This window comes from Polypterus senegalus, chromosome 1, assembly GCF_016835505.1.
Source record: "Polypterus senegalus isolate Bchr_013 chromosome 1, ASM1683550v1, whole genome shotgun sequence".
Classification (NCBI taxonomy): domain Eukaryota; kingdom Metazoa; phylum Chordata; class Cladistia; order Polypteriformes; family Polypteridae; genus Polypterus; species Polypterus senegalus.
In genome coordinates this window covers 267,676,947-267,701,826 of record NC_053154.1, presented here as the reverse complement: position 1 = coordinate 267,701,826, position 24,880 = coordinate 267,676,947, and the positions used below count along the sequence as shown (strand labels likewise).

The 24,880-nt window shown below is 35.5% G+C and overlaps 1 protein-coding gene across 1 annotated transcript in view; it reads left to right on the top strand.

The window, feature by feature from the left end:
• The window catches only part of spef1 (sperm flagellar 1), a 41,206-nt gene extending 18,431 nt beyond the window's left edge, over positions 1-22,775 (top strand). The window contains exons 5-7 of the mRNA XM_039742217.1: positions 17,333-17,399; positions 17,605-17,707; positions 20,960-22,775. Of these exons, the coding sequence (XP_039598151.1) occupies positions 17,333-17,399; positions 17,605-17,707; positions 20,960-21,067 (278 nt within the window). The 3' untranslated portion in view covers positions 21,068-22,775. The remainder of the gene's footprint in view (positions 1-17,332; positions 17,400-17,604; positions 17,708-20,959) is intronic.
• Positions 22,776-24,880: the final 2,105 nt, after the last annotated feature.

The following is a 24,880-nucleotide window of genomic DNA, read 5'->3' as shown; positions in this document are numbered from 1 at the left end:
CCTCGGCAGAGACATTCATGTCTCTGGTGACTCTTCCTTTGAGGTCAGTAGATAGATTGGACAAGTAAGTCATGAGGTGGCTGGAAAGGGGTATGTGGCACTCCCTATATCTATGCAAAAGAACGAAGGTCCAAGTCTTTAGAATCCTGGTGCTTCCCATCTTGCTATATGGTTGCGAGACATGGATGCTATCCAGTGACCTGAGATGAAGACAGGATTCCTTTGGTACTGTCTCTTTGAAGAATCCTTGGGTACTGTTGGTATGACTTTGTGTCGATTGAGCAGTTGCTCATGGAGTCCTGAATGAGGCACATTACCTGCATTATGAGGGAGCATCAGTTACCGCACCATGACCATGTGCCACAATTCACGGAGGATTATCTGGCTTACAGGATCTTCATAAACAGAAAGCAACATATTTGTTCGTCAACCATATGCCTTACTAAAGAAGATTTTTATGAGTCTCCCTAATAGTGAAAGCAGGTATCCTAGCTCCATATATACTCTTCCAGCTTAATTTTATTTATTTATATTATTTATATTATATTATATTATAACTCTTAAGACTAGGTGTGGCCACTTATAATCTTATAGTGATCAATCTGTGTCTTTACTCAAATTCCTTCAGGAATGGAGATCTGGTTAAAAACTCTCTCAGGTAGTATGTATGACAGCCTCCGGTCAGACCTTAGTCATTTCACTCCTGATGCATGAATAACCCTGAATGGCCTACTGTCCTTCACCATTTCAAATCCCAATCACACAATATCTGTCTGTTGCCCCTAGTAGTCCTGTACTGAGGCCATTATCAAACACACGACTCCCACTCTATTGATGTTTGTACAAGTGATCAAAACCATCTGGATTCCAGTTTCATATGGGTTACTATAATATGTCAATGTGACAAATGACTGAGTCTTGTGTCTTTTTTTCAAGAATTAAGTATACAATTATTTTCTATCCTCATTTAAAACATTAACATTTTTGTACTGTACTAGGCTTGCACATAATTAAAGCTATTTCTTATTTATAATTTCATATTCACATATGCTGTAGGTTGTGCACCCATTATCTTGAAAAAAATGTAATATAAATTGAAGTAAGAATGGATTCATTTATTGTTTTTCTTCCAATAAATTTTCACTCTGTTAATATATGTTTTTCCCAAATAAAAGATTAACAATCCAAATATATGTCAGATGTGCTATGAGAATGCATATAATCCCCAAAATTTTGTGTTTTATTTTATTTAATGTAGGTTTATAGGGTCATTATTTTCAAGTGTACAGAATACAGTGAATTTTTTTGTTTGCATTTGCTAATCAACATACAACATGTTGCTGCTCTTCATTGTCATGATTAGTGAGCATAACGGACCTTACCTTGAAACGTATGTCTTCTGTACCTGAGAAAACTCAGAACTTTTATGTCATTAACAGACAAAACGGAATAAAAAAAGTTTATACAAATCCATATTAAGGAGCAACTTTAAAAATATTTCCTTGAACTCCCATGGTACCTTTTCAGGCACTGATAAAAATCAACATGTTAATAAAATGTCCAAGCAGGTCTTTATGGAATTATTTCTTGCACTGCAAAACATGTCAACATACATAAATATGAGCTTCAACATAGTAAAACAACATTGAAAATTTGTACTTTGGATATTTGTTTACAATAATTCACAGAAATGGATTTCCTAGACAGGAAAAAGTTAGTATGATCCTAGAAAATATTGCAATGTGACCCCAGTAGTTTACCTTGTAATAGTACTTCTTTTTCTGACACTTCTTAAAATAAAGAGTGGCTGATTCAGATTGATAGCATAGTCATCTTCTAATCTGATTAAGTCTGTTTGAGGTGCAGTCAGTCAGTTAAATCAGATTTGTATAAAGATAGGAAACTTGGTTTAGTTTGATGATCACTGTACATGTGAGTAATAGTACATCATGCCAAGATAATTCGAGGGTTTGGAGTCGGGGTGCCAAACATGAGGGTTGCAGTGACTGTAGATTTTCTTTCCAACCATTGTTTCTATTAGTAACCCAGTAATGCAAATGGAACTTACTATATTGCCTTGATTTTAATTGACTATAATTTTAATAGTTAATTTTTAATTTTAATAATTTTAAATTCCATTTTTTCTTTCACAAGCAGCCAAACAATAAGATGTAGATGAGGTCCACAGATGACCATTTACATGCTATTTACACTCGTGTTTTTCATAAAATATAAGTCTTAAAAAAATATTAGAAAAAGTGCTGGCTTGAAAAACGTTGATTTGGTGTGGTCTGGAAAACATTTGAATTGTGTTTACAGAAAAAAAACTCTTGTCTCTTTTTGAAATGAATTATGTGCTAGAATGAGAATGTTAAACTATAGAATTAAAGAACAGTTTTCATTGAAAACTAAATAGAAGATTGGCTGGAATGAGTGTGGTAGAAACCCAAAACTGTTTGTGATCACTGAGTTAGTTGGTTATCTGTTAGCTTGTTTTGCATCTCTTTATTGTTTGATTTGTCAGTTTAGGAAAAAATAACAATGAAGCAAGTCAATTACAATTAAGGCAAAAGAAATATTTTAAGTTAGCAGCAGTAACTAGTTCCTAATTATTGGTATGAAAAGCTGCTGTCATTGGGGCCCACCAGGATCCGATTTAGACAACTCTGTAAGCATGTATGAATCCTTGCAACAAAAAAATGATCTGAATCACTCAAGGAAATTTTGAGTAAAAGGTAGGGAAAGAAAGAATCAAGTCAAGTTGTGGAGCATGCACTGGTACAGTCACCCACTACACGATGAAACAACTCGGGATCCTGGTTGGCAACCCCCCAGGCAGACACGTGGTCCAGTCCCACTCTTTTGGAAATGACCCTCTTATCTGCCGCAGCCAGGTGTTATGTGTGCGACCCCTTGGCCTGGTCCAGCCACTCGGGTCCCCAACAATGAGGATCTTATGAGCTGGATCACCCTCGGGGAAATGCGCCACATGGCCATAGTGCCATAACTGACGCTTCCTCACAATGCAGGTAATGTGCCTCATTTGGGACACCATGAGCAACTGCTCATTCAACACAAAGTCAAATCAATGGTACCCATGGATTTTCCAGAGAGACACCGCACCAAAGGAGTCCAGTCTTCATCTCAGGTCACTGGATAGCATCCATGTCTCGCAACCATATAACAAGACAGGAAGCCCCAGGACTCTAAAGACTTGGACCTTCGTACTTTTGCATAGATATTGGGAGCGGCACACACCCCTTTCCAGCGACCTCATGCCCTAATGCACTCCAAATGCTCTCTACTGACCTCATAGGAAGAGTCACCAGAGACATGAATGTCACTGCCAAGGTAAGTAAACCTCTCAACAAGGTCGACACTCTCTCCGCAAACAGACACACTACTGATGGCTGTGCCCAAGAGGTCATTAAAAGTCTGGATCTTGGTTTTTATCCAGGACACTCGCAAGCCCAGATACTTAGACTCCTCACTCAGTCTCTCGAGCGCCCCGATCAGAGCCTCCATTGACTCCGCGAAGATCCCAGCATTGTCATTTCTTTTGAAATGTTGTATAGAAATTCAAGTAGGCTATATAAGCAAAAAAACATAAAACATTATACAGTTGTTTATGGGGGAAGGCAAAACCTTTCTAATTTTTTAAGCAGCAGATGATTAGATCCAAGAAACATGCAGGTGAAATAATTTATCCAAAGACAATATTGAAGTAGAGGGTGCAGTTATCTTTGTTGCTCTGCAGTTTCAGTACTTCATTGTTTGTATATTTTTAGTTTTTTTTTCCCCCAGTAAATAATAAAGTGTGTTCTTTCAGTGCTGTTTGTTGGATCAGGTAATTCATAGAAATGGAATGTGAATCAGAGTTGCTTATGCTCACATATGTTCAAAGAGATAAGCACCCAAAAGACAGTCAGATTATGTTGATAGTTGACCTTGAACAGGCCCTGTATAAGTAGATTTGGTTGGGTGTGTGAATATTTTCTTACAGTGCTACAAAGCTACAGGATAGACACCAGCTCTCCAAACCCACCAATTGGTTTAAGCAAAGTTATGGATGAAAGGATGGATGGACAGAAAGGAGCAGTCTTTTGTGTATGTGTGTTTTATTTTACCTATATTTCATCACTGAATGTGTATATTTTCCTAAGCAATGAAAATAGAAAGTGTGTTGTTATACAACAAATAAAAAGTCTGAATTAGCCATCCTAATTCATGGTTTTCATAAGAAATGTAATAATTTATTTCATGAGGTTGAATTGCATAATAAACAAGAATGGCTATGTCAGATTTTTGAAATTTTAAAATGTGTGTCTAAATATTCTTGTTTGGAATAGAAATGTGTAATTCTTCACCCTTTCATAGATGTCCAAAAAAGGCCAAATCTCTAGTTAAGGGTCAAAAATAACATAATATTCAAAATCACTAACCTTGAAATATTCTAAAATGATACCTCATATGCTTATGTGGGAAAAGTGTTATTTTAACCTTTTGGGAGTGTCTCTTAGATGGCTAAGACCACAGATAAAGAGTCAAATATCAAAAATATCAACAGCTACCAAAGTAGCATAAATGACACTCTACATGCTGATGTTATTGATCTGCATTTTTTAAAGGAATAACTTTGACCCCTCTAATCACATTAGGGGTGAACCCCTGGAATTGGCTAATGTTGCATGTACAACTTCAAATCCTTCTGAACATTTTTGCTGAGACATATATTGCTTTATTCATTACTGTGAGGGTGTAATTTCCTGCACAAAATATGTTCCAAAAATTGATTATAAAGGAGGATTTTTCGTGTCTAAAGGACCAATAATTGGGGGGAACCCCAAAAACCTTGACATCTTGCATGACTAGACATCAAGATGAGTCAAAAATATATCATATGTATTATCATACCAGTGAGTCAGGAGATGGCAGAGTTAAAGAAAAAAAACCAAGTGATTTCAAAGCATTCATAAGTAATTCATAATTTAAAGTATTTTTATTTGTAATAAATACTGATATATACTTCTAGATATTAAATATATACATTTTATGAGCTACATGGTGCACAGTGGTAGTGCTGTTTTCTTGCGACAAGGAAACTGTGGTTTGAACCCTGTATGGAGTTAGCATGTTCTCCCTGTGTCCACTTGGGTATTCTCCAGGTTGTTCTGTTTCCTTCCACAGTCCAAAGACTTACAGGTTAGGGGTGCTGTGTTTGCTCTGCGATAGACTGGTGCCCTGTCCAGGGATTGTTCATGCCCTGCACCCAGTTAGTGCTGGATTAGGTTCTAGTTGCACTGCGAACCTACTCTGAATAAGTGGGATTGGAAAATGGATGGATTTTAAATTATATATATTTAGTATTTTCTTTTTAAAGTATAAACACATGATACATCCCCAAGCAGTGTATGCCATTGTGTTACATACTTTAAGTAGCCATGACAGTTGTGAATATACTAAACAGAATCTTAAACTTTTTCAAACTGTTCTTTAGGCGAGTTTAACAAAAACAAAAAGATAACATTCTCCACTACATGTTACATTTTACAGTCCAGCTAAATAGGTTTATCTCCACTTTTATTCAGGTAGAGTGTATCAATGGAAAGTGTACATGCTAACTTGTAGCCGTTCTAGCTGTAGAATTGACCCAGCTATATGGCTGTGACTGTTCCAAACACTCCATAAAAATACCTAATGTTGTGATTATTATTAAGATAGTAAAAGAAAAAGTAAGCATTCATACAAAGTCAAATAAGAGACAAGATGTAGTTTTAGTGTTACATGTTTAATTTATATTTTGTAAGATACAATAATTTGGTACAGTTTATATATAAACTAATATAATTAAGTAATTATTGATGCACAATATTTATTTCATTTGTTGTTCTTTAAATTTAATTTAGGATCAAACATTTCTGACTGCATCATAAGTTTAAAACTAATTTTCATCTGAGTAGCACAGTGGCTCAGTGTTAAGGCGTTTTTAACACATACAATCAGCCTCCTGTGCTCAAATCCCACACCTGGTCATTATCTATGTGGAGTTTGCATGCTCTCCATGTACTTCGGTTTCTTCCACATCCTAAGACGTACATGTTAGGTAACTAGTTTTTTCTAAATTGGTCTGGTGTTAGTGAGCCATACAATGGATTGGTTCCCTGTCCAGAGATTCCTTCTCAGTACCTGATGCTGGAATAGGCCCCAGCTTGGATATTATTTTGACTTTCATCTTGGTTTTTTCAAATGTGATTACATCAATATATTGTTGTTTGTTCGAAATGTTTAGTTAAATTACAAGCCCTTATTGACTGACAATTTATATGGTGAGTTTCTTCATAGAATGAAAAAGTTAAGATAAAAAATGTGATGCTGGTGATTCACAGTAATGTATGTCAAAACAGGATGTTGCTGTTGTGACATTGCTTCTCTAATTTCCTTTTTTTACGAGAAAAGCAGTTTGTGTAACTTACCTTTTATTTTTGGAAGTTTTAAACTCCTATCCTGACAAGAAGTAAGCAAGTGCAAAAATATACATACAATAACAGTTTTTATTTTAAAGTGGATGACGCTCCAGTCACATGATGTAGTTAAAAGTATGGCTTATGTTTTTCAAGTTACCAGTGGAAACAACTGGACTTGGAATGAAGCAGTGTTCACCCCACTATTCAAAGACTTTCATAGAAAAGGTACTGACAAGACTTAGGCTTTGTAGTTATATTGAAAAAGATGTACTGTAGAAATATGCTTTGTGAAAGTAAGCCAAAAAGAAGTACCACATTTCAAACATTTATTCTACAAAAACGCAACAAGATAAAATACATTTCATTACAACACAAGAAAGGGTATACAAAATAGATTTTTTTTCACTGTGTTTTAAAAATGATGTCTTCAAGGTGGTGGCCATCATTAGTGGTATATTCTTTGAGACAATTTCTGAACACTCACATGACTCGTTCGGCCATTTCAAGGGGAATAGCGGTGATTTCGTGACAAATAGCATCTTTGAGAGCTTCAGTGTTTTGAGGTTGGTGTGTGTATACCTTCAACTTGAGATAGCCCCACAAGAAGAAATCACGCAGAGTAAGATCAGACCAATGTAAGGCTAGCTGACATCTCCACACAGGGAGATCAGCTTCCCCGGAAACATCTACCGCCAAACGTGCATGGATCTCTGCGCTATATGAGCTGTTGCTCCATCCTGTTGAAACTAGGCATCCACTACATCCATTAATTCCAGTTGGGGTAATAAAAAAGTTCTCTAGCATTTCAATGTAATATTCTGAAGTGACGGTGACCGTTGTTCCACCCTCCTCAGAAAAGTAAGGGCCTATAATGCCAAATTCTGCAACAATGCACCAAACTGTAACACGGTCACTATGCAGGGGTCTCTGAAGTTCACAAGAGTTGGTTTCAGCCCAATAGCGAAAGTTTTGCTTATTTATGCAACCATTCAAATGGAAACGTGCCTTGTCTCTGCACATGATGATGGCATCTGGATGAACGGTTTGCAGAATGTTCGCACACAACTCTCTACAGCTCTCCTAGTCTCTCTCTCTCTCTCTCTCTCTCTCTCTCTCTCTCTCTCTCTCAGTGAGTTCCTTCACTACCATCATTTTGTATGGATGGAAATTAAGGCCCTCATTCAAAATCCTCCTCAAAGACATGTTGGAAATGCCTAAGGCAAAAGCATGTTTGCGCGCTGAATGTCTAGGAAACTGCAAAATTGATGTCCTTCAGCTTAGATGTTTTCAGATGTTCATACAGTCCGAGGACGGCCTGGAAATTTTTTGTTCAATGTTGTATCCATCTGTCTAAATTTAGCCACCCACTGAAGAATTGTTTTCCAATTTGATACATCACAGTTAGGAGGAATGCCGAAGTGCTATCAGAAAGGCGCGTTGTGTAGTGATGATGGATTTGTTGTTTTTGAAGAATGTTTCGACAGCGAAAGCATGGTGTACACCGGACCAAGGTATGTTTCTGACTAAAAACTTCAAGGGATCGCTATTATCAAAGGACCCTCACCCCAACCAACTCGGCTGATTCTACCTCGCAAAATGGCCTTGAGAAATGTGGTACTTCATTTTGGCTCACACTGCATTTTCTTTCCATAGTGATTCTCACTAATGTTATTAAAATATTTAAATTCCTTGATGCAGCTAAATTAAACACAACCAATAATATGTAAAATATTGCACAATTCTCAAAATAATTGGCAAAAAAACAATAACAAATTAAGTAATGATCCCCTTCTGTCTGTATGAAATTGGACTGTGAAATCTAGAAATTGCAATAACAAGAGACTTTTAGGATTAGTTTCTACCAGATTTGCAAATTTGAACATTATAAAATACTTAGTCTGACTGAGACCTGGACGTTGATGGGGCCATGCTTGGGGACTGACCTTTTGCATTTAAGCTATTCCAATGTTTTGTGCATTTAAGTTTTTGAGTCATTGCCTAGAATAAAGTTTCTTTTTTTTTCCAAAGTTCAAAGTCTTTTGCAGCCTATTCCAAGTTTCATCCAGAATTTATTTGTAGTTAAGATACATGCAACAATCTTTAAAAGCTGTGACTCAGAAAAATATTATTACAGCATTATGCTCTTACCTTCATCTTTGTAATATTGTGTCCTCAGGATAAGGGTGTTGCTACAGTTTCACCAAATATAACACTTTGCACTGAGTTATAAAACATCAGTGTAATTTCCACCGCACCACAAAATATTTAACTCAAGGTGATCTGCAAACCTGATATAATGTTACCAGTGTGCAGTAATAGTTTTGCAGCTTGCCGCTATCTCATTAAGCTAGGATATGTAAAATACCAGGCAGTTCTTGTTGCATACATTATTTTAATCTTGCTCTCGGAAACCTGAAATTCCTTTAGAATTTCTATAGGCCTTTTGGTGATGTGCCTGACTAATGCCGTCCTTTCCCAGATGCTCAATTTTCAGGGGTACTGCCTCTTTTTTACAAAGATTATAAGTGTGGTAAATTTTTTCATTCATTTAGAATTGAGAGTGTTTTTTAAGGGATTACAGTACTGTTGTTTTCAAAATACTTTTCCAATGTTTCATTCATTAGAAATTTATGGGGAGCTGTACTTTTACTTTGACATTCAAAAAACATTTTTTAATGATAAATAAGCAAAAGCCCAAAATAGTATACTAAGATTCCATAATGTAACTAAACAAGTGGAAAAAAATTAGAAGGATAAAAAAGTGAAACATGAATTTTTCTATTTAGTACAGGTCTCTCGCTGAGAGCATTTACTGTATGTACACACTAGCAAAACTGACTGACAGCTGATGTGTGATGTTAAATGTTGGAGCTGAGAGATTCACTATCACCATTATGGCATTATTTACCTTACAGCATTGCTACAGACAGCCAATTTGTTGCCTCTTGCTAAATGAGCACAAGACCTCTAGTGTGTATTGAGTTTCTCCTTGTGTGTTTCCACATACTATATCTTAAGGAACAATGGATCTCGATAATGCTGCCATATCAGTGAATTTCTGTCTGCAAGTGCATTGACGTTTGGCCCACTTTGTCTACCTTACTTTTACTAAGGCTGGTCATGCATCCATTACCAGCAAATGTACTCTGCTATGCCAAGCTGTAGCTAATACTATATCTGGTTAAATAATGTATTGCTGAAACCTAAACATTCATCCTGTAAAATGCATGTGATATGTTGCAGTCCCATGCAATTTTAATGTCTACATGACCTATAGTGGGTATCAAAATGACAGCAGCATAACCAAAAAAGGACTAGCAGATCTTTCAATTTAAATTAATGGAAAAAAATAATAACTTTCCCATTTTATATTTTATGAGACTTTAGGGTTAGTACAGGCCCACGCCCTCATCTTCACACTATATATACATTAATTAATTTGCAACATGTCATTACTATTTTAGGCAACTTTAGGTTTAAAAAAACAATTTTCAAGCCAAAATCATAAAGTTAACATCTGTTTTAACTATGTATCTTTGCCATTAAAGTCATCAAAGGAGAGTCTGTATTCTCTTACTATACGAATTGGAGCTTCACACTTTTTCATGGATAGCTTTCAGTAAGTCTATTTTGCATGAGGGACAGATCTCCATTTAACAAATTTAAAGCAATTTTTTACAGTTAGTATCTTTGTCATCCGCTTGCTTTAGTCAACCAAATATTTAAATGCTAGTTAATGTAGCTCATGTCTGGCTGTCTAGCCCATTTAAAATTTTTAATCAAAAGATTTTTCATTAGTTTCCCCAAACATTTCAGATACTAACAGATTTGCAGCATTTTAACCTCAGGGACAATGTGAGTAGATCTTCAGTATTTAACCAATTAAAGATATGTTTTTTTCTGCTAAAAGAGAAGAAGTGCTTTATTGTTATTGCCAACTATAATAGGCCTACCAATATGCTTTTCTGTCTTAAACTTGTTCCAACAATAAGAGACAGACATTATTCAGCTTTTGAAAGTGAATGTTTACATACTGACTCAACTTTGAACCATCTGAGACCATGTGTTTTATGTTATAAAGCTGAGGAATTTAGGTCAGTAATAAATGGTCTCATTTTTCCCTACAACAATATCAAACATTTTTCAGTGGCCTAAGTTTTCAAAATGATTTCTTACATTAATTTAGAATTTATATATTAGTCTGCCAACTTCTTAAGATAACACCCTTTCAAATGAATTGACATTCTAACTCATGATATTATTTGAATATCATTTTTTCTATTTGAAAAGAAAAATACTCCCCTTTTTTAATCTATCTAATTCAGTGTAAACCAGATATAACTTGCACTAAATAAAGTAGCAACTCATTTGACAATTATAAAAAGTTTATCTATATAGCCATTTTACACTACAATTAATGCGTGTTAAGTTTATAAAGGTCAGAGCCTATGTGACAGCGTTAGATGCCAGTCCTTTGCAGGGCACACATAAACACATACCCACCACTCATACAAGGCCATTATTCTAATCTTCACATCTTAAGGAGGAGTTTTGTAGTACTGAGGCCCACACGGACATGATGAAAATGTGCAGACTCTGCACAGACAGTGTCCAAACTCAAATTCATACCAAGGATCTTGGAGTTGTGAAGAACTAGTGCTTGGAACTGAGCCGTCCATTTGGAAGATCAATTTAAGATACACTTGAGTTATTATAAGTTAAGAGTTTAATTGATAACACTTATGACATTTACTTTACCCTTAAATGTTATGTAACATTAGTTGGAACTGACCGGGTAGATACAGACAAAAATACCTAATGTTTTTCCAAAAATAAACTATTCTTTTGTATTATATAGTGGTGAGACTGCTTTTATAAGCCAACATCAAACTACATGATCTTTCCAGAGATGTTCAGTCATAAATTTCATTGCATAAACTTAGAAAATAAGAGACAGACATGGCACACTCCTGTAGCTAACAGTCTTGTAGCTCAGCATCCCCAGCAACCCAGTTATGCCAGTCTGCTACTCACCCTGGTCTCTAGTCACAGGGGCAGGCTTGTGTGTATGCGCAAGATCTGACAACCAGTAAGTGTTCACTAGGAAATGCAATGCTTCTGTAATAAAAGAAGAAAAACAAGTGTTTTTTGACCACACAAACAGAAGAAAAGCTTACCTGTCAGATGTCTTGTGTTTGCCATGCCACAAGAGAATGAAAAAAGAGAAAAAAATGCTATTCAGCAAGATTTCAGCTGTACTTACCATACTTGGAAAGTATTTGCACAGGTACTGATGCTGTTAGACGGCATGCTAATGGGCTGTTAGAATGCAGCGAGCTCATAATTCTTTTACAATTTTAAACTGCCCTGAAATATTGTGAGGAAGTCACGCAATCTGTCTCCCACTGAAATACCTAGTCATGTAATTTGACATTCTCAAGTCAACAAGACCCAAAAATTGTGACTGTTATGTTTGATATGCTCTCCAACTAGAAGCAGAGTAGTGTGCCACTGTTTTTGGTAAGCATAAACTGTGATTCTGATTCCTACTTCAAAAAAAGACATAGCAGCTCATGAAGCTGTGCAGCAAAGATAACCAAGTACCTTCCAGGGATAAAGGGCACATGTTGTACTCTAATGGGTTTGAAAATTCAACGTCTTTAGTCTTGGTGGCACAATCCAGATCTCTGGAATTCATAAAAGGCAGATTAAAGTACAACAGCCAATCTAGATCAAACAACTAAACTATGTTGTTGAAGCAGAGGCTCTGATGACATTTTAAAGCATTTGTCTTGAGCTGTTCAAACAAGCTTGCTGAACTGAATGGTCTTCTCTCATTTATAGCATTTCTTATTAGTTATCTAAAACATGATCTGATCTTCTTCTTAGACAGTTTCTTAAGAATTAAGTAATCTAAGATTAATACTTCAATCAGTGAGGTAATAATAAAGTGAGTGAATTCCTTCTCTATAAACGTTTCTGATGAATACAGAAAAAAACGTTATTAAGGATACTGGTAAAGATTACAAAAATATCTCTTGGCCTCCATATCAATCCACTCTCTGGAAGATGGCATATTTTCCAGGAGTGGTATTTCCAACAAAACCCTATCCAAATGTAAAGTGTACGTAATTTAAAGATGTTAAAAAGAAACCAATTTTAATAAGGAACTACGGATTACTCATGCATTCACCATGGTCAGCTTTCATCAGTCTGTTGTATGAAAAATACATAAAAACTGTGTTTGAGCACAAGATAACAAAAAGGAAAGCACTGTTCTTCAACAAGAACATTTGACTTAGACAGATTAAAAGATTTAAGAGACTATTGCAAAAATGTTCTTAGAGTAGATGAAACAAAAATAGAATACCATATATTAGCATGTATGAGGATTGCATTCCATCAAAAAATCCACATGCCAACTGTAAGGCTTGGTGTTAGGAGAATTATAGAATGTTCTGTTTGTGCTTTTTGCAAAAAAAAATAATCTACCAACAAATTCTTTAGGATCATGTCAGGATATCATTTCACAAAGTGACATATAACAGGTAGGTTTATACAGAATGACTGAATCAAAAACCCTGATCTTAAACCTTGTACAAGCTGCAAAAATCGAGGGAGTTGAAGTAATTTTATAAAGGGACCAATAAACAAGATTAGATAATTCCAAACAAACATTTCATATAAATGTACAGCCCTGTATTTACATACTTGTTTGCATCTTTACTTTTTTCCTGGGTGCTTTTCTTAGTAATTAGAATCATTACAGGTAGCACCATATGTTCTGAGGCCTAACGGATTGACTTTAGTCACACATGCTCTGTTTAAGTAATCACCTGTCCACAATAGTGGAACGCTGAGTGTTCAATGAGCTCAGGGTTAGGTAGAGAGAAGAAGTAAGTACCCCCTGAAAGAGGAAGATAGACAAGAAAGTGAAAGGAGATTGCTTATTGGTATTCAACATGTTGTCATACAGTCATATCCATTGTTTTAGCTGTGCTTATACAGAACAAAGTTGTTGTTTTTTTTTTAACAGTTTTCAATAGTGTAATGTTCTGGGGCAATTCCTGTCTGTTAGGACAGAAGGAGAGTCCAGTGATTCTTTATGCACTTTTTGAAGTCTGGCAGTATGAGTTACAACTCATTATGAACAGAATCATACAGAGTTAGTTGTTTAAAACTCTAGAAACATATGTTTCATATTTTTTCAGCAACATAGTTTACACAGCACTGCTTACTGCATTGTATTTTGTTAACAAACTCTGTCATTATTTATACTGATCAAAATGAAATAATTTGCATTTGATTAGTGCAGCATGTTGTCAAAGTAATAGCTACATGGAGTTTGAATATTTTTTCCTTGTCTGCCTGGGTCTCCTCTGGGTGTTCCACTTTCCTCCAACAGTCCAAAGACATGCAGGTTGGGTGGATTGGTGACATTTAATTGACACTGCTGTGTGTGTGTCTTTACCCTGCGATGGACTGGCACCCTATTCATGGTTTGCTCCTTCCTTGCGATAAGCTCCAGTCTCTTGTGACTCTGCTCAAGATTAAGCGGGCTTAGAAAATGAAATGGTATGTATTTGATTATTTAAATGTCATTCATAAAAGCTGCTCATAATTGAGTTAAATCCAGCTAGCATTGGCACAAATCTCTTGTGATAATGACTGCCTTCTTTAAGGATCATACAGCCAATTTAATGCCATGTCTTCTGATCATTGTTCCATAGTACTGAGTGTTTTGCTTCCAGATTTTGGTTGGGGTAAGAAAATGACTTTGCACCAGAGGGAATTCTAATAAAGCAGAAGTCACTTTCCATTCTAATTTCACTGATCATAGACTGCATTGAACCCTCTGTCTTTTAAAATTTTGTCTGAAGCTCTGCTTTCCATGGTATCATACATACTTTCTATATGCTGGTAGAGAATTTGGTATAATGAAATTTTCCTTTTGAACATAAGTGTTATTTTTTTTATTAACCTTGTTAATAATGAATAGAATGACAGGACGCTGACATTACAATGAAAAGAAACACTACACTTCACTCAGAATAATATAATACACAACAGATTAGAAATGCAGCTTCCCCATTAGTATATCCACGATCTGCTTTTATATTCCCCGGGGTAATCAAAAATGTGAAATTTATAATACATGATTTTTAGTTTTTTATATATGAAAAATAGAAAATAAAACCAACATGTTAAAGCAATTGTATTTCAAGCAGTTATTTAACCTTGTAACATTTTCGCTTTTAGCCACTTATATTCAAAACAATTTTATCATCCATCCATCCATCATCCAATCTGCTATATCCTAACACAGGGTCAAGGGGGTCTGCTGGAGCCAATCCCAGCCTACACCGGGTGCAAGGCAGGAACAAACCCCGGGCAGGGTGCCAGCCCACCGCAGGGCACACACACCAAACACTCACTAGGGACAATTTAGGATCCCCAATGCACTTAACCTGCATGGCTTTGGACTGTGGGAGGAAACCGGAGCACATGGAGGAAACCCACACAGACACGGGGAGAACATACGAACCCAGGTCTCCTTACTGCGAGGCAGCAGCGCTACCACTGTGCCACAGTGCTGCCCTCAATTTTTTTTTTTTTTTTATTTCTTTTTTTATGATTGAGGTCATTTAAACTGTTATGATTTGGTTTAAAATATAGTATGTAAAATAAGGGTCCCTGTTGGCAGCCCTTTGCACCCAGTACAACACACAGGAAGTAAAAGATAAATATGTAATAATTATTCTTTCAATGATAATAAACAAGGCTAATTACATGGAGGGACAAAGTACAAAATAAACAGAAAAATAATAAAACACCTGCTGCCCCACCAGGGCCTACCTTTACACATTTTGAATTCCTGTCTGTAACTGACTCACCTTGGCACCACAGTCCCATATGTAGCTCTCTTCCAATCCAATTTCCCATCACTTGCTTCTCAGTCTCTCTTTGGCCTCTCTTTCTCTGCCAGTTAAAGGTTTGTCGCAACTCCTCTTCCAACACTGCACTCAGTTAGCCTCTGATCATGATGTAGCTTAAATCTTATCCCATTTTCACTTTTGGCCAAGCTCAATAACCCATTGTAGTATAAGTAGTAACAAAAACTCAATTTCACGTACAGATTTTCCATATAGTGCAATTTAAATGTGTTATTCTTGTGATCAGTTGTCTTTGCAAGCTTCCCGATGGGGTTGGAATACAATCTTAGCATCTACCATTTCTGTTTTTACACTTGTTTGTTGTTTTTGTTTATAAACATGTGAATAGATGAATGGGGTTTCTGAGAAGGTGAAGGTATTTCTTTATGAGATTAAATGCCTTCTCTTTGTCTCACTCTCTCCACTTGCCTCCAAAGGACCTATTTCTTTTTCAACATACATTTGTCAACACTACTGATATCTCATACAGATTGTTGATACTTTCTGTTCAAAGTGCATGAGAGGGAGAGTGTGCGCAAGATTGGTAGTCGGTATTGAGCAAAAGAGAGCAAGTTACTGCTCAAGTTGAAAATCTTTCACCTTCGTCCTTGCCACAATAGAATGACACTGAGCTTGTTATCCTTCTGTTGCAGCAGTATCCCCTGTATTCCAGAATTGTCTCCTTTATGTAATGTAACAGAGAAGAACTATTTAAAACATATACAGTACAATAACAGCTAAAACTATTTATTTAGGGGTTTATGTCACAAAATCTGGTGGTTTGAAGAGAAAGTACACTTGGTTTCTGGGAAAAAAAAACAAGTCAAACAACAATCAGTTTTTCTGTGTACTTGCTATTTCCTACTTATAGGACTGCATTAAATTTCTGTTGAGTTTCTATGCCTAAATTTTCATTGTCTTCATTGAGGCGTATCTTAAAATGAACCAAAAAAAAAACCTATAAAGCACATGCAAACTGAAATGCAGTGTTCTCCTAGTAAAAATCCTGCGTTGAGACGTAACACTTTCTAGCTGTCAGATGTGAAAGATTAAATCTAGGACCATAATGGTTGGTGTACTCTCCTTTATATGAATCGCATTTATATCCTACTTACATTATCTTTCTGACCTAGTGGTATTATTTCAACAAAAAGAATGCATAATTACATGTAGGTGTGCTCTGAAACTAGTTATTTTAGCAAACACTCTTCTTGTATGGCAGCACTGATAGCAGAACAAATGGAGTCAGTTTATACTATTGCATAACTTCATAAAAATATAGACCAACAACTGGAGAAAATATTCAATTTATATGCTTCTAATTTCTGCAGTGTACAAATTTGAAGTTAATCTTGAGTAGGTAACTGAGATTTGTATATGTATATAAGAATGAATAACTCGCCAGCATAAATCACTTAAATGTATGATTTTTGTGGTGTACAAGAAAAATAGGCCAATATGTTCATAAAAAAATAATAAAAACCACAGCAGTAATTTGTTGAATCTTATCCCTTGCTAAGGTTAGTTTTTTTTTCCTTTTAGCTTTAAACTGTTCTACTTTCTTATATCAGTCCTACATTAGGCAGAAAGGTAATTTCTGCAAAGGTGCGTTTTTTATTATTTCTTCTAAGCAGTGTTTTTAAAAATATATCATCATATATTCTATAATTATGTTAAAAAGACAAAACAATGGTTCTTAATAATAGAAAATAAACTTCTGGCTGTACAAAACATAAGCTTAAGAAGTGAATCCAGAGTATGCGTCAAAATTAACACTGCCACCAATTTCCAATTGCTTTAACAGATCATTCTTAAAATGCTAACTGTAACCAGAAATGCCAGCCATTAATGGTAAGATTAATTTATGCTAATAAAAAAATAATCTGCCATCTTGCTAAAGGTTAATAGTACTTCTAAAACTTTATTGTTCTATAGAAACTGGGGAAAATGTAATCCAGAAGAAAGGCCAATCACACCCAGATGACTGGAAGTACCCAGATAGGTAAGTGTGGAAACATCATCTGTGGATCACTGTTTCTGAATCTGTATTTAACTTACATATTGTTGTTTTTGTATATTTTACATTATGTGTGTTACCCAAATTTCATCCATGATGGTTTTTTTCCCTCTGTAATTGTTTACATGCATTTTTAGCTGCTGTTGGCACCGTTCCCTTACTGCACTGATTTAAATCAATTTTGTCCTAGATCATGCCAGAGTAATATGCCAAACAATCATTTGGATCCTTCTGTCCGACTGCTAATTGAAGAAAAAGAGCAAGCATTGTTAGCTCTGCAGGAAACTGTTGAGGTGAGTCATCAAGAAGCAATATGGCATGAAAGTATATGAAAACATAAGCTGCGTTTTTAAGGCCCTAACATTAAAAATAATGTAAATCACCATAAACCGTAATGATTATATTTTAAAGAAGAAAAGACAGTCAAAAGCTTTTCTTAAGGCTAATTTTTTTTTATTGCCTTATTATACATGTTTTTTAAGTTCCCTGATTTTTAAATGTGTTATACAAATACAGCATAACTTATTCAAGTCATGTGAAACCACACAGGATGTTCTTTCAGAAGAAGTGTAGCAACATATTTGGTTTGTATGTCTTAATATTTTACACAACATTTTTCTTGAGTACTATGCTGATATCACTGATGAAAATAAGAGTCATAATCTATGTTGAAAGTTCCAGAGTCACAGCACTTTGTGACACGGCTTTGTTTTAAATTTGCGTAACATAATATTGCCTATATATGTGTTGATGATAAATGTTTTTGTTTTTTAAGACTATAATTGGGTTAATATTAAAATGAATACATTCAGAAACATGTTTTTAAATTATTGTATGATAGAATAATGTTCCTGTTGCTCAAAACACATATGCAATTTCCGTGTGCACTAGCACATAGCAATCAGAACTTACGCAGAGGAAATGAAATAAACATGACAGTAGATTTGTTTTTTTTTTTTCCTCCTGAAATATGCTCTCATCAAGACTCTGAAATCTCACCTAGTAATGTTGCAAACTTGCTTATACTGCATCACAGCTCTAGAGTGTTCAGTCCTTGGCTTGCTCATTGCATTCAGTTTGCACATTTCCCTATTTTTTTTTTTTTGCATATGATGTGCATCATAATTTAAACAGTATGAGTGAGTATGACTGTGTGATTTATGACATACTAGCCCCTGTCCAGTACTGCTTTCAAATCTGCCACTTTATCACTAAATCATGTGTTTAATCAGAGAGTAAATGTACATGATACTTAAATTCTTATTTTGACTCCCAACCTAGTCCTCCAAGTAAACCTTATTATTCCTTAAAACAAAGAATGAACTATTCGCCTTCGATTAGCTCATTTTATTTGATGGTGTGGCCTGATCTTGCACACATTATCTTAAAGTGGGTTTGATCCATCTGGGATACTTATTAAGGTCTTTAGTCTTATTAATGTATCTGAAAGTAAAATGGTTGCATAAGCAGGAGCTGTGCCTAGATAACAATAACTACAAAACTATACCAATATCTTTGGTTGGTTCGTTTTTTGTACCTAGTGCCACTGGGATAGATATCGCTCCCCACAACCATGTAATGAACATGGCAGGTGTGTGAAATAAATGGAAGGATGGATTCTTGCGGTTATAATTGCACATGAAAAGCACCATTTCACACAAACCATACTCCTAAAGCAGCCTTTACTCAGTATGCCATATGTGCATTGCTGTGATACGACAATCACCACCGGCTGCATTAAACAGGTTTTCTTTCTGTTTCAAAGGACCAGTGCTTGAGTGTTGATAAACATTTAACAAGCAAATATCAATTAGAGAAAGTATTTTTTATGGCCTGAAATTTCAAACCACTGCCACCTACTTAATACAGTTTCCTATCATGCTGTCTCATAGACTCTTCTTCCATATCTTCACTTCTATTCCTTTGAACACCCTTTCAGCTCCTTGTCAGTTATACATAGCCAGTCCTTTTACTGTCTGTAACAGACATATTGTTTTCCTCCAATTCTTAGACCCTGCACCAAAACGAATGCTACCGTTATGAACATACAATTGCTTAATTTTTCTGGAGAGAGAGAGAGAGGGGGGCATGGTGGCACAGTGGTAGTGCTGCTGCCTCGCAGTAAGGAGACCTGGGTTTGCTTCCCGGGTCCTCCCTGTGTTGAGTTTGCATGTTCTCCCCGTGTCTGCGTGGGTTTCCTCCCACAGTCCAAAGACATGCAGGTTAGGTGCATTGGTGATCCTAAATTGTCCCTAGACTTTGCTTGGTGTGTGGGAGTGTGTCCTGCAGTGGGCTGGCACCCTGCCCGGGATTTGTTCCTGCCTTGCGCCCTGTGTTGGCTGGGATTGTTACACGGAAATAATATTTAAAAAAAAAAAAAAAACTGCTGAGTTCTCAGTTTATTGCATTAGTTTAATACAGTTTGACCACAGCCTGGCTCGGTGATACATCTTCCTCTGAAGTGTCCTCAATTCCCTTCTTGCACTCTACAGAGGAACAGAGATGTGATTTTTAACAGTTTTTATGTGTTATTTATTGTGGCTTTTTCAAGGAAGTTGACAAATCAAGCTAACATCAGTATTAATATAACATCCTTCCTATAACATTTCTAGGTGATGGGAACTATTTATTTTATGCAGTGCAGGAGTGTAAAATATCCTTGAGAACACAAATAAAGGAAATCAGTATTGCTGAAAATGAACAATCGTAGAAATACTGTTCATAGACAACTGATTTTTGTAGGGGCCATCCTTCGATATATTTACTGAAGGCGATTCCTGTTTCATTGGCACTACCTGTTTTTCAAAGTATCTTTAATATATCCCTGAGATTTTATGGTGTGTTTAGTTCCTGTTCAATATTTGGGACCTTTTGCTGACCTGATTGTGCCTTCATTGAGGTGATATTGACATTCTTGGATTTCAGCAAGTGCCATCTTCTTGACAAAGCATTTTTGCTGTGAGCAAATGCTTTGTTTTTGGTTCAAATGTCAAAGCTACTGTTATAAACTGTCATTTTTCAGAATATAAAACAGTGCCAAGAAAATTTTGTATAATAGGAATATAAACAAAGTAACAAAAAGATCAATAAACAGTGCAATAAGTATTTTTTCATACCTTCCATGTAGGCTAAGCATGCAATATGTCCATTATTTACATTTATTGTATTCCACATAAACATAAGATCTACATTATCAATTGGTTTGCAATGAAAAAAGACCTGGACATAGTTGTTGATATTTGTGGGAAAGTGGTATATGAAAAGGTTTATAGGACTGGTCTTCACATTCGGACTGTAAGATCTCCAACAGGTTATAACATCTAATCTAATTAAAGATTTGCTTAAATTTATTTGAAAATGAAAGATTTTAAATTGCTCCAGGTTGACGTAGAATACAAGTCTCAGAACACAGCTTCAGGTGAGGATTACATTGGATTCTTTAGGCTATTCATATTCTTTATTAGACATGTTAAGGAAGTGGAAGAGTATCACAGCAACTGCATGGTCACATTGTTATGTTATTCTTTTTTTATATTTTTTTACAGATTCTTCAGATGAAAGTACACCGGCTAGAGCACCTGGTGCAACTGAAAGATCTACGAATTGAAGATTTGACAAGGCACTTAGAAAAGTACAAATTACGATTAAAATGAAAAATGAATAGAGTTTTGACAACTGAATGACTATACATTTCAAAAATAATTTTACCAACCCATGTAATACATTTCAGTTGATAAAGTCTAAAAGGACTTAGTAAGAAATAGGTTTTACTTATAGAAACTCTTGATTAAAAAAAATCCAGTTTATAGTTTAATTTTTTAAAAATCATACATAATGGTAGAAATTCACATACCACTGGTAAATATGTCTTATGATCTGGTCATCTGTTAACAGTAAGAAGAGTAACCTTGTTATGTAACAGGTGACCCGTTTTTTTATTTTTTATGTTTAACGCAACCATTTAGTTAAACTACATTTAGACTTTTTCCTATGGAATGAAAACTTTTATTTACTGACATTTCTATCACAGAATGTATATCAGTCTTAAACAGAAAATGTACAACTATCTTTTAGAGTTAAAAATTTGTTGTATACTCAATTTGCCACATATAAATTCATGGTTCAGTTATCGGGTTGCTGCTGAAAACAAATCTGGTGACTCCTGCCTCATACAAAAATGGCCTACCACTACTGTGTACAGATAATTGACAGGCCATTTTCTGTACCTAACTGCAGACAAACCATTGCCTTCGCCATATTAGTGAATTTCTCAAGGAAACACTGCATATTAGAAGGTAAACAGGCTTAAGATCATTAGGTTTATTTGAAGTTATCATTGTAGAAAAACGAAATATAACAGCTCTATTAGTACCATACTGTGTAATGGTCTGTATTATTTTTAAGAAGTTAATTCTTTACTGACAATGTCTTAAAAAACAATTACTTAAAAATGACCATTTTGCTGGAAGAATGCCAAATATTGAACTTCAGTGTAACATACTGTATATCGACAAAGGTGGTAGCAAATGTTGCAATTGCCCTATATGTCAAAAATGTTAGACTTCCCCAAAAATGAATACCAGGATTAGAAACTGGAGTAATTTGGTAAAATCAACGGCCTCGTGGGGGTGTAAAATCAATCACCTCCCCAAATACACAATAACATTTGCCATGTCTGAGATATGTGGAACAATACTAGGTACTGTGGAAATAAAATGAAATAAACTGTGATTACATGATAATGAAAAGGTAAGTTAACAGTCATTACTGATCATTATAGTCACCCTAATTAACATTAGAAACAGCAGCTAAAAAAATTGTGGGGGGGGGAATGACCGGATACTTTACTGTATATTTCAACTAATGTCTTGTGTAGGGGTTGACTGTCTTGTGGTTAACTTTAGTATTGGTCCAGTTGGACTTCTTACATATTCTCGATTCAGTCCTCTTTGCCTAAGGCAGTCTGCGAAGCTCCATCAATAGTAAGGATCAAATCTCATCTGAAAACCTGCCTTTTCTCTTTTATTGATGATCTGTTTTGTTTTCTTTTATAACTAGCTATGTTGGCCTGGTTGTACTCATGCTGACCCTGCCATTCTTCAGCATTACATTTTACCTTTCTTTTGACTATAAACTGTATGTTATAAAGGTCTGGGCCTTGGAGGTACCATTTGTGACATTTTCATTGCATTCAGTGGGGTCGCTGTTGGTATGCTGCTCCACACAAGTAACAAGTAAGAAAATCATCTAATTTTTTTGTGAAACAATTTTGTTCCACTGATCAGAAATATTTTTAAAGTTATGTTTTATGTGCTGTTTCTGCTTAAGATAGAGTTTACGTTGTCCAGGGTAGTGAAAAGTCAATCAAAATGACACCTTTTATTGGCTAACTAAAAAGATTGCAATATGCAAGCTATCGAGGCAACTCAGGCCCTTTTTCAGGCAAGATGTAGTGATTAGGCCTGAGTTGCCTCGAAAGCTTGCATATTGCAATCTTTTTAGTTAGCCAATAAAAGGTGTCATTTTGCTTGACTTTTCACTACATTCATAATGGCTAACACAGTACAACACCCTAGTACATTGTCCAGTGTAAATTTAGACATATAACTAATTTATCTATAACAATAAAAAACACCACTGTTTTAATTTACTGAGCAGACAGAATCCGTCACACTTCTAGTCTAGTGCTTGAGGTCTAATGGTCTACTGTTACTCATGACTCTTCCTTAAATAAGTGAAGTAAATGAAAGAATTGATAAATGGGTGACTAATACTGTAATGTCTTGAAATATAGCCAAGAGGTTGTTGAATTCTCTTTAAACAAATGGTCAGTTGTCTCAGTCATTTGTATGAGTCATGACTCATATATTTTGCATGCTGTCCCCATACTTAAGTGGGCTATCTTTGTGTACTGTCCTAAGAAAATGGTGAATCTAAATGGGCCTGGTAAAGAACAGTCATGGATGTATGTGCAAGTGCACAGAGCTGATTCATACCTTGTACCTGATGTTACCAGAATGGGGTCCAAGTGCTCACAAGAAAAAACACATCAAATTCTCAATCACAATCCTGCTGTACTTTTCTGATTTTCTTGTTCTGATATTTGACTCTATAGATGTAAAATATGAGATTGTACTTTGATCACTACAAAAAGTGTTCCTTATATTTTTTGTTTTTTTTTTTTGTTAGTCGAAAAAAGGCTTATGTTTAGAACAAATTCTATGTTCATAGAAATAAGTAAGAGCATTGCTCAAGGTGTATTTTTGTACTTGGTAGCAAAATGCATTTTTGCTTCTAGGTTGCTTAATAGCACCCTAGAGCGTTTGGGAGCATGCACCCTTCACATGACGAACCACCGGGATTGGGACCCGAGTGCAACGGGTGACACCTCAGCACCTCACTGGAAAAGTCTGAATTTTTTTAAGGTGGCTTGAGTGCCAATCTTGCCACCAACCCTTGAGTTTTCCTTATTAGTTGGAGGACCTGCTTGAAAGGCTGGATGCAGATTAACATCATCACTTCTGGCATTTGCGAGATTCGAATCGGCAACCTTCTGATTGCCAGTGCAGATCCCTAGACTCGGAGCCACCACTCCTCCTATATAGTACCCTAGAAGCAAAAAATATCATTTAACTGATTTGTTAAAAAAAGGAGTATTCAGGAAAACATATCTCATTAATTGAATATTTTTTCACTGTAACTGTACTTGTTATTAATATTACAAAAATATCTAATAGAAAAAAGTTAAGTTAATGGTGAAATGTTTAAATAAATATTTTCGTGTACTCTAACAAGTCAATTTTTTTTTATTTTATTGACACAGGTGTACGTATTTTTACACCAACTTTAATGCTTTCATGGTCTCTAATAATTTTTTTTTATTATTACGCCTCATTTTATACAACCCCTTTTACAGGATACACAGGTGCAAGGCAACTGTAATACAGCTTGAATTAAATACTGAATTGACTTTTACAGGTGATCTAAAAGGCAAAGCTAAACCAAAATGACAAAACTGTCACATGGATGTCTTTCAGTGTGAGAAAGAAAAAGAGAAGTGGAAGGCATATAGCTAGACACGAGAGGCCTAGAGTTTTACAGAATAGGCCGCATAAAGTTAAAGGTTATTTGTATTTTCACGTGTATGTAAGTGTACATAGTGTGTGTGTACCAATAAAGTCACACGCTCACAGTAAACGTGTGTGTGTGTGTGTATATATATATATATATATATATATATATATATATATATATATATATATATATATATATATATATATATATATATATATATATATATATATATATATATATATATATATATATAAAGGTTAAAGGAGATTTCTGTACTATTAAGGAAAGAATGTTAAGGACACGATATTTCCTCTGTATTGCCTTCATCAGATGGGCAAATGAAAAGGAAAAAGCAGGCAATCTGTACAAAGGGGAAGGAGCGAGCAAGGTAA